This window comes from Mangifera indica, chromosome 5, assembly GCF_011075055.1.
Source record: "Mangifera indica cultivar Alphonso chromosome 5, CATAS_Mindica_2.1, whole genome shotgun sequence".
In the NCBI taxonomy this organism is placed as follows: Eukaryota; Viridiplantae; Streptophyta; class Magnoliopsida; order Sapindales; family Anacardiaceae; genus Mangifera; species Mangifera indica.
The window spans coordinates 10,682,460-10,693,041 of NC_058141.1; the positions used below are offsets into that span (position 1 = coordinate 10,682,460).

A 10,582-nucleotide genomic window follows, 5' to 3' on the forward strand; every position below is an offset into this window, starting at 1 on the left:
GGGTCAACCTGTTAAAAACTCGGTACAACACAATTCGCTTAAGCACAAGTCATGTTATAGGCTTTAGTATTTTTTTTGTGGGTTGCCTTGGCTCACAAAGTCTATTATTGTGCCAGCCTTGGCCTAACATGGTCTGTAAGCATTGTGGGTCACATTAAAATCAATCTAGTCTGGCCCACTATCACCTCTAATTGAGAGTTCTTTTTTTTTTTTTAAATGTGACCATTTGAAGTGTTTTCTCAACTGGTAACTTCAACTTTTGATCAAATTGTGCCAATATCATTTTAGCCAGTTGTAACTAGGGCTACAAATGAGCCTAGCCACTCACGAACTACTTGCAGTTCCACTCATGTCAAGTTGGACTTAACTTGATTATTTTCAAGCCAAGCTTGTGTGGCTTGAGAAGTAATTATACTTGGGCCGGACACACACACACAAAATACACATTCTTTCTTGAGTGAAGCTTAAGTCCCCACTTTCATTCTCGAGTTCAAGCCAAGCCAAACAATACTTGATTTGGTTCATTTGCAACCTTTGTTTAGCTCTTTTATATAATCAAACACCTCACTTCACGTGTCACTAGTATTTTGAAAATTGTTAGTGGAAAACTCAAAAATTTTATAGAACCTTAATTTATATTTAGGTTGATGTTAGAAACACTAAAATTAAAATCAAACAGACTGAAGAAGTGAAGTGGAATCAAGTGACTGACAAGGCGTGAACTTAGTGAATTGTTGTTGAATTGAGGCTTGCATTCGAAGTAAATGAGGTTTAATAATCGCCACGAGTGAACCTCAGTTCATGTTTCTCAATGCATACTCCTGCCACTCAAGAGGTTGGTAACTTGGTTCTAACTTCTAAGCATGAGTTAGGAGCACTATTTGTTTGGGTGGTACCAAAATCTATATGTTGAACCATGATTGAGGGGTTGAAAGAAGAAAACTTTAGTACCTAAACTTATATTTCATCAGCAAATTTACTTTGAAATTTGTTGCTATAGCTTCTATTTGATCACTAGAATTGTTTTAGATGCAATTCATCTTGTCTACAAGCACTGACATTTTTTAATTCAACAAAAGAGTTAAGCTAAGCTGCTTGCAAATTACTCATGGCTCAACTTGTGTCGAGTCAGAGCTAGTTTGATTATTATCAAATTGATATTGAGTTCAAACAACTTGAATTGAACTCTTGAGCAGAGTTTGATCTCACTATTGCATGATTCTATGAGCTCATAGTATAGTGAGCTCCTGATTTGAGTCGAGTATAATATTAATAAATCTCTAAAAATTAAAAATATTGTACTTATATCCTTTAAATTATTATTTATAACTTTGAATATAAAAAGTAATTGATAAACATATAAATCAAGGAGTTTAACATGATTTTATGTAAAAGACTATCTAAAGAACCCACAAATAGAGTCGGAGTCAGTGACATATCTCGTTGAACCTAAAATGAAAAACAAAGAATTGATGGTACCAATTAGAAATATAACTACAAAGAAAGAAAATACTAAATATTGGGCAGATGTTGATGAAAAACAAAGAATTATTTATTCATTCATTAATCATTTTATCTTTATTACTTAATGACCAATTAATACAAGGAAAAAACCCAAATAGAGGTAAACATTTAGCAAAATAGAATATTTTTATATCAAAGATAAACATTTCTGATTAGGTTTTCAATAAAACTATGTACATTAACGATAATATGTTATTATATAATTATATGATTTTGAATTAGAGATAAAATAATACACAATGATATAATTATATATTATTGTTTGTACACAAATATGTATCTATTGTTTGTACATATAGTATTATACTCTTAGGTTTTTCCCCGGTTGGATAATGACGGGCTCCAACCCTTTTCACACATATGATACCACCATTTTCATGTTGTGATGCCTCCACTGCAAGTCTTAACTTAATGCTTTATGTGTATGCGTATAAATTTTGTGTATACAATTTGGATATATAGATGATGTATCATCATGTGATTGAATGATTATGAATTAAAGATAAAGTAACACTCAATTACATGATATTACATTATCTATGTACATAAATTATATATCAAAAGTATATATACATAACATTTTTCTTCTATGTACACATATGCCTCATTATTTATATCTACCACAAGAAGGCAGCATCTTATTCTTAAAGAAGTTAGTTAATTGCAGTGAATTTAGAATAAAAATTTCAAAACTGAAGAAATCTTGCCTCTATATTAACAAATGGATCAAGAAATTAATATGTTATGCTTAAAATGGTGATAGTATTAATTAAGGTCTAGCCAATTAATGCTAAATCTTGTATCCCAACCATACGAATTTAATTAATTAATTAATTTTATATACGTTCAGTAGCAGTAGGCAAGATTGAGTCTCACTCAAATTCAATGTCTCATTTCTTTTTCAAAATTATTGGAGAGTGGGCACCCATAATAATCTAAAAGTAATATAGATTCACATTTATATATGTCATCGCGTGATTTAATAATATTTTATCTTTAATTAAAAATTATTTAATTATATAATAATACATATAAAATATATACCTATTTATATACTCAAAATGGGTATATCTTTTTTTGTATCATCTAATTCATATCACTTGCGAACTCTACTTTGAAACAAGGATACATTGGTAGATATGATATCTTATATGGCCAGGAAAATACAACAGTCCACTGGGCTTTTCAAAGCCACGTTGTTTGGCCCATTGATAGCATGATTGATTGTCAAAGGGTGGTTCAGCAATAAGGGGAAAAATAATAATAAACTGAACACATTTTTAAAGTAGTTCGGCCATTTTACGTTTACAATTATGTCATTATTAAGTATTCTATTTTGAGTTCGCTGGAATAATTGTAAGTGTTACAAAGGAGCTTTGAAAATTTTTTCAAAAATGTTCTTCGATTGAGTCATCCTTATTTTTAAATAATTTTTCGTTTATAAGATCAAAGAGTAGAGTTCAATGAGAAAATTACGTAAAAGATATATCTTAAATCTTATTAAACTAACTCTAGTTATCTTGTAGAAATCTTATGATAATTTTATTTTGATGAAATGAGAGATTATGATGTTATGATTGTTATCTCTATCGGTTGAAAATACAGATAAAAGTGATTAAATGTATCGAAAAATTGTCAAGTTTCATCATTTTTGTTAGTGCTTATAGGTTAAATGACTTGTATTTTTATGTTAGATCGACCTGTAGATAGATAATATGATTGATCATTATGTGTTGTTTGTATAGTTATGTGTTATATGATGACAGTTGTCTCTTCATTATCGTTTATATGAATTTGATCAAAGAAGAGTTTTGATTGTATAACAATTTTTACGAAACCTATTTTAAATTAACTATATTGGTATGTTTTCATTTTTTATAAGCCGAAACCCTAAACCAAAATCTCAAATTTTCTAGTTTGATTTGAACTCAAAATGGTCCAAAACTTCAATTGGATTGAGGTATTGTCAAACCCTTTTAATTGGTCTGGTTTATGAAAATTTCTAAACCCGACCGTACTCTATAACGGATTACTTTTGAGCTGTTAATTAGTGACAATGATTGAAAATGAACCATGATCCAAACCGTTTTCCGTCTGGGCCATTTCTTTTTGCATTCACCATTGATGTAACAGGGAAACCCAGCTTACATCTAAAGCTGTAATCAATGGTTCATGTCTCCACCATGATTGATCCCCTTGCTTTGGCCACTTTATTTTATTATGACAAGGACAATTAACTCATTGCCTTCCACATCAACCATTATCATCCTTAAATAGTTATTTTGTCAAGACACCTAATTCTAGCTTTCAAAGTTAAACCCGCGTTACATAATTGTAACTAAAGACGATCAAATATTTTAAATATCATGAGAATTATATTTCAAAAATTAACTATTAAAATTATAAAATTTAAAATTGTATAAACTTTATAATAGAATTTCATACTTTCTAATGTGGATATTAAGAACGAAGCTCTAATTATAATGGATGTTCATTAAATAATTAATATAACTATTTTTTTTTCAAAAATCATGTTGCAAATGCGATCATTTTCTAATGATAAAACCTTAATCACTTTGTATCTTTTATTAATATTATACGAAATTGTTATGCTTAAAATTCTCTTACTGCTTCCATAAGAAAATTTCCCTTTTAACGCAACACTAAAGTAAAGCTTTTGAGTGCCTTGCTCTAACAGACATGGAATCTATCTTTCCTAAATATATATAAGCTTTCACGTGTCTCGATCACTTTGGACATGTGAGCGATTTTTTTTTTTTTAGGCCGGAAGACTTATTCTCACCCAAGGGATAGTGTAATCCAAAATTCTTACTTTTTAATTTTTAAAAACATAAACATATACCCATAACCAAATTTATATTAAAAATTTCAATTATAGTTAAAGATACAACTGTTATTTATTAAAACATTTGAAGTTTTATCATATTTTTTCCTTAAATTTAGAAATCTTATAATTTATCTTCAACCCAAAGTTTGAAAACTGTCAAATACCTCATAGAATTTGTTTCTTTTCTATCTGACGCTAAAAACAAACTTTAAAAGGGTATTTGTTAATTTTCAAACTTTGGATTAAGAAAAATTATAAGTTTTTAAACCCGAAAAAAATATAAAACTTTAATTTTTAAAATTTTTAGTAAATAACAGTTTTATCTCTAACTCTAACTAAGATTTTTAATAAAAATTTAATTATAAGTGGATATTTGAGTTTTAAAAAATCGAGAGATAAGAGTTTGAAATTGCTAAATACCTTGGGCGGGAATAAGTATTTTGGCCTTTTTTTTAATTTATCTTCTTCAAAATCAAACAAAATTCTCCCATTAGCCTTGTTTTTAGAGTAAAAATGAAACCAGTCTACTCCTTCAATAGGCTATTCCAAACGTAAAACCAAATGAACCCCTTTTGGCTTTCTCATGAAATATTATTTGTAGCCAAATATATGGGAGAAAAACAAAACAAAACAAGCCCAACCAAACCGCAAAAAGTTATAGCCAGTAACGATAAATATACTAGGTCGACAATTCATTAATTGCTTGTTACGCATTTCAGTGTTATTGTTCGTTGCTTGCCTCCCTCTTCTCAGTCCTCACTACTTATTCAATTAAAGATTCTGCCTGCGCTACGAAATGCCTGAACCATCATGGTTTCTTTCACAACTGCTTCTAATCGTTTATTTGCCTCCCCTTATTCCGCTACTGATTTGAATTTGCATACATTTCCTTCCTGGGTTTCTGTTTCTAACCCGAGAACCAGACCCAGAAAGCAGGAGATGGGTATTTCTTTTAATCTTGCTGTGGTGGCAAAAGAGAGGGGAAGTGGTTGTTCTTTTTTGGGCTTTGTTGACGTCAGGAAAAGGAATTACCGGGGTTCTTGTTGTTTTAGTTTGCAGAAAGACTGGCAGAGTGAAGGAGATTTGGGTTTGGAAGCTGAGATTTTGGAGTTTATGAAGAGTTCCGAGAATCCTGAGAGGTTTCCTACCAAGAAACAGTTAATGGATGCGGGAAGGATGGATCTTGTTGAAGCTATTACGAAACAAGGTGGGTGGCTCACTTTTGGTTGGGATTTGGATGATGAAGAACATAAAGTAGATGGAAATGAGGTTAAAGATTGGAAATTTAAGAATGTTGAAGACTACAAAATTTGTTCTGTTAAAGACTGGGTTGAGAGTGGTGAAAAGGATAGTGCTTTGGACGGCAATAAAGTTAATAGATTTAGCGTTTCATCTTTTGCTGTTAGTTCCTCTGGTCCGGCTTCCTCATCTGGTAGATCATTGTGAGCTTCTAATTTTATTCAACTTTTAAAATATTTATTTTTTGTTGCCCAATTTCCCTAATTTTTGGATGAATTGTCATATATGTTATACAAGATCACACCAGATTTAAAGCCTTGGTTCTTGGAACTATAAGTTAAAACATTTCATGTTGACAATCGGCTTTGAGTATTGAGATGTAATATGAAAGCACGTTGATGTATACAGGACATTTTTTGTTTTCAATATTTTCATTTTTGGTTTATTCTTAGCAAATAGCTGAGTGTTAACTCTTTGGCTTGAATAAATTTTTTCATTCATTTCCCTTAATCTTGGTTCATTTAAACTGATAAGCACTCTAGGAAGGAATTTAACAGAAAAAGATTTTTATCTATTTCCATCCCAGAATTTGTAAGATTCCGAGTTTTCCACACCATTATGCTTTAGTCACCAAATGGGTTGGTAAATGTCACTGGAAGGTTCTGTAACATTTATGGTATGTCTGCTCAGAGACGCTACAGCCGAGGAAGATTCTGGGGTTGAGGGTATACTAAGCCGGCTAGAAAGAGAGAGGAATATTAAGTTTGCGTTCAATTCCAGGGAGAAAGCGAAAGCTCCTCCTATCCGAAGTTATGATCATGAAGATGAATGGCTTGTGAGAACATCAAAAAAACTGGTAAGTTGGTCTTGTTTCTTTAAAGACTGTTTCAATCATCATTTTCTTTTATAACTTTTGGCAGTTTGCACTGTTGTTTATAATTTAAACTACTTGCACTTGATCATAGATTTAGGTTTTCCCATCATATAATTATTGGATGCATCTACTTATGTATTTTTCTTCCTTGAGTAAAGAGTAAGATGTGCTTTTGAAAGCAATAAATGAAATATTTGAATGGGGAGTTGGTGAGTGCAGCCATATGGTCATTTAAATCAAAACTTATTGTGTTGTTATGTTGTAAAAGGCAGTTGCTGATCTTGGAAGAAGCAGTAAACCTGCATCATTAAGCTCTGGTGAAGGCATAATCAATAATGCAAAGGGAAAGCCGTCTCTCTCAGACCTTAAAGGGATAGGAAACTCACTTAAGCCCGGAATGTGGAGAACTTGGAGCTCTCAAAGGGCAGGAATTTCAAACATGGAACTCAAAGGTAGCCCATTTGTAAGTTTCTGGTGGCATCATTGCTTGACAGTATGGATCAGCTGACATCTTTTTGCAAATACACTGTGCAGCTGCTGAAGCTGTCTCCAAGGAGGAAGGACCAATGAATGCTTCAAGGGATGGAACACTTGAAGTAAAAGAGCACTGCTGTGAACATTCAAATGGGCAGAAAGTAGGACTTAGTAGCAATCAAATAAAAAGTCGCCTTAAACAAATGAGATCTGAGCTTTCATCTGTTCTTCACTCATTGAGATCTAATACTGGTCAAGTTGTGTTACCAAAGGTGAGTGATCTGATCTTTATGTAAATAAGTTTGGTAAGCATTTGTGTCACTCTAATACTTTAATGATGATTGTGGTTCATAAAATGCAAATGATTCTATCGAAAGTATAAGTGATTGAATGTTTCATGACATTGGTTTCTCGCCATAACACTTAAGCAATTGGGATCATCATTTACCTTTTTTTTTTTTTCGTGATCTTGCTATTAAAATATTAGTTATTGCTCAGTGAAAGTTCAAATTTTATGTGATCTTAGCTGTGGGCAAAGTTTTCTTGCATTCTCTTAAATTTGCTAGATCCAATATTTCTTGCAATTACTCTGCAAGGTTTTCTGAATCCTGTGACTACACTTTGGACTCTTTGATTAGGTCATCTAGATCAACTTTTAATCTTGCTTTGTTTTTCTTTCTTTTTTTTTTTTTTTTTCCTCACTAGGGTTATGAAAACTCCTCTGAGGATTTGCAGAAGCTTTCTGATGCTTTGGAGTTCCAAGAAAATGAGATCATGAATGCCAAAGATAGGTTACGGTCAGTACATGCTAAATTGGCAGTGCTAGAAGGAAAGATGACCCTAGCAATGATGTATGTGCAATTCCTGCTCATTCAGCGTCACATTTCTCATGTTTATTATTGATGATATCATGTTCTTCTGTGCTACAGTGATGCTCAGAAGATGGTTAAAATGAAACAAAAAAGGATTGATGATGCTCGTAGAGATTTACAGCTTATTCGTACTACTTGTATAGTCTGGCCTAATTCCGCCTCAGAGGTGCTCTTGGTTGGATCGTTTGATGGTTGGTCTTCAAAGGTTGGAATCCTTTCACCAATGCTATTTTTGTGTATTTTATCCCTACTTCTTAGATTTCTAAATATTGAAGTGAGTCTTCTGGTTCATGCTGTTTTGAGGATTCATTTAGATACCATTTGTTGAAATACGTTTGGCAGTTGGAAATGAATGAAGTTTGACGTATCATTTTTGTTCTTCATAGTTTTGTTGACTGTCATATCCTTATTACCTAGTCAGTCATTCTTCTAGTTTTTATGAAAACGTACTTTATAATCTGTTCTGGGAGAGTAGGTTAAGATGATTTAATTTTCTTGAATGGGGACTACAGAACACAGTTAGAGTAGAAATTTGGTCAAAGTTCGTGGCATTGTGACAGGAAGAAGACTGTAGAGCATGCTTAAAGATGCTAACAAGAGACATGATGGGCTAAAAAAATAAATTACAAGAATAATAATAAACATAACTGAAGTGAAACAAAATGAGTGTGTGACTGGACTCTTATTGTTGGGTTGATAATATTTGCCAATTGGGACTATAAGAATCTGAGATTCTTTGATAATGATCAATCTTGTTTAATCTCCTTTGGATATTGGGTCAAATTTGCAACTCTCCCGGGAAAAGAGAGTTGTTTACAGTACTGACATATAATTATGCTTCCAACGTTAAAGCTTGGGATTAACATCTTTTTGTGGTAGGTTTAGCCTTTACTTACCATTGTTTTGAGGACATGACTATTTTTGGGTAAGAAATATTTATGTTTCTACTTCAGCTTCTTGCTTTTAGAATTAAAAGAGATATGAGTTAGATGTATTCTTCCAGGTATTGATTATGTTGGTGATGAATGATAATTTTTGTACAAGTAATACTATGTACACTTATAATGGGTACCGATTTGAATACCAATGATGATGTGTTATCATATGATTGGATGTTAGTTTATCCTTAATTCAAAATCACTCATCACATGGTGACATATCATTATTAATACCCAAATTGTTACTCATTATAAGTATACATAGTTTTATTGTTTTCATATTTAAACACATATTAAGTAGATGGATTATTCTTTATATGAAATGATTGTTAGTCTTAATGGGAAAAAAGGGAACTCTTCAACGTATTAACATGATTGCAGGCGCTTTCTGAAACATGTTTGCATATGGAATTTATCAGGGCAACTTATTTCATCACCTATTTTTTTTTATGTATTTTTTTTTATTTATTTACTAGAAGAGAGTCAAAATCATATCGTAATGGAGGGGTGGCATAGCCAATCCCCCTAGACTATAAACAAAATGACTATTCATCAGTCCATGATATTCATGAATGTATTTGTCATATCAATCAAGATGAATGTTTAGAAGATTCACACATATGCCTGGTTGTACACTTCTGCTTTGTTGATAGATACAGCAATGGCATGCCATTGCATTTGGCACTTAAAGGGATTTTATCACTTAGTCATTTGTAACCATTTTCTGTACCGGTATTGTTGGCCTATATCTGTTCCTCAGAGATGCTTATCTTTCCATTTTTCAATTTTGCAGAGAAAAATGCAGAAGTCTAGGACAGGGATTTTTTCAGTAACCCTGAATTTGTATCCGGGGAAATATGAGGTAGGTGACTTTTCTCTACTTGGTTACGACTTTCTGGGTCCAGTGCTCCTTGATTGACGAGTGTCAGAACTTTTTCCCTTGTGCTACAGATCAAGTTCATTGTTGATGGTGAGTGGAGGATTGATCCCCTACGTCCTATCATTCACAATGGCGGATATGAGAATAACGTCCTAATGATCATGTAGAAACTCATCAAGCATGCAATGCCGAAGTGAGCAATAGAAACATTTTATACTGTGAATACAAAGAGTGCTGCAACTTCCTTCTTTCTTACCCAATATACTTGTAAACATATTATCTGGGTAGCTGATGCTAATCTTCTCACGACTTTCTTACCCAATATTCTTGTAAACATATTATCTGGATAGCTGAAGCTAATTTTCTGAGGATTCTCTTACGTGGAAGGATTTGCAGATGACACATGTTCATTGTGCCCTCTTGATCTTTTTATGTTTACTTTTTTTTTCATTTTTAAATTTAATTTGGTAAAACTAAATGGCTATCGTACTTCTAAAGAGGGGGAATAGGAGTTGTGAAAGAATTATGGCAGAAATAAAATTTAATAATTCGAATCACACAAACAAGTTAAAACACAAATGTAAAAGAGATTGATTTAACGATTTATAATGGTTTGGAGTTTCAATTCTAAGCTTTTTATATTTACTTTTTCAGACCAATCTTTTTGAAATTTTACTATTTTTGTGTTGTTACAATACACTAATTTATTACAAAATTTCATCAATTACAATAGTTATTTAGGAATTTATCTTAATTAAATGGGATTTTGTCCTATATGAAGAAGAATATAACGATTGGAAGTGTTATACTTCCCAACTAAATTGATTACACAAGTATTTGCACAAAGTCTCTAAGATATAATTTGAAGGACTAAGAAAGTAAGGATTAAATAAAAAATGTGAGTCTCTCGAGTGTGTTTTCCTTGCTTGTTTT

The 10,582-nt window shown here is 32.1% G+C and overlaps 1 protein-coding gene across 1 annotated transcript; it reads left to right on the top strand.

Annotated features, from left to right (window-relative positions):
- Positions 1-4,909: 4,909 nt before the first annotated feature.
- On the top strand, positions 4,910-10,053 carry LOC123215906 (protein PTST homolog 2, chloroplastic). Its single transcript, XM_044636202.1, has 8 exons — positions 4,910-5,814; positions 6,302-6,467; positions 6,754-6,937; positions 7,020-7,231; positions 7,665-7,810; positions 7,889-8,036; positions 9,563-9,631; positions 9,721-10,053. The coding sequence occupies exons 1-8, from the start codon at positions 5,183-5,185 to the stop codon at positions 9,814-9,816; spliced, it is 1,653 nt and encodes a 550-aa protein (XP_044492137.1). The 5' UTR covers positions 4,910-5,182; the 3' UTR covers positions 9,817-10,053.
- The last annotated feature ends 529 nt before the right edge of the window (positions 10,054-10,582 follow it).

Excerpts from the sequence above, each read along its gene's own strand:
- LOC123215906 (XM_044636202.1), top strand. The coding sequence starts at position 5,183 with ATGGTTTCTTTCACAACTGCTTCTAATCGTTTATTTGCCTCCCCTTAT. Across the intron at positions 6,468-6,753 it reads TGAGAACATCAAAAAAACTG|GCAGTTGCTGATCTTGGAAG; the intron begins GTAAGTTGGTCT and ends ATGTTGTAAAAG. Across the intron at positions 7,232-7,664 it reads GTCAAGTTGTGTTACCAAAG|GGTTATGAAAACTCCTCTGA; the intron begins GTGAGTGATCTG and ends TTTCCTCACTAG.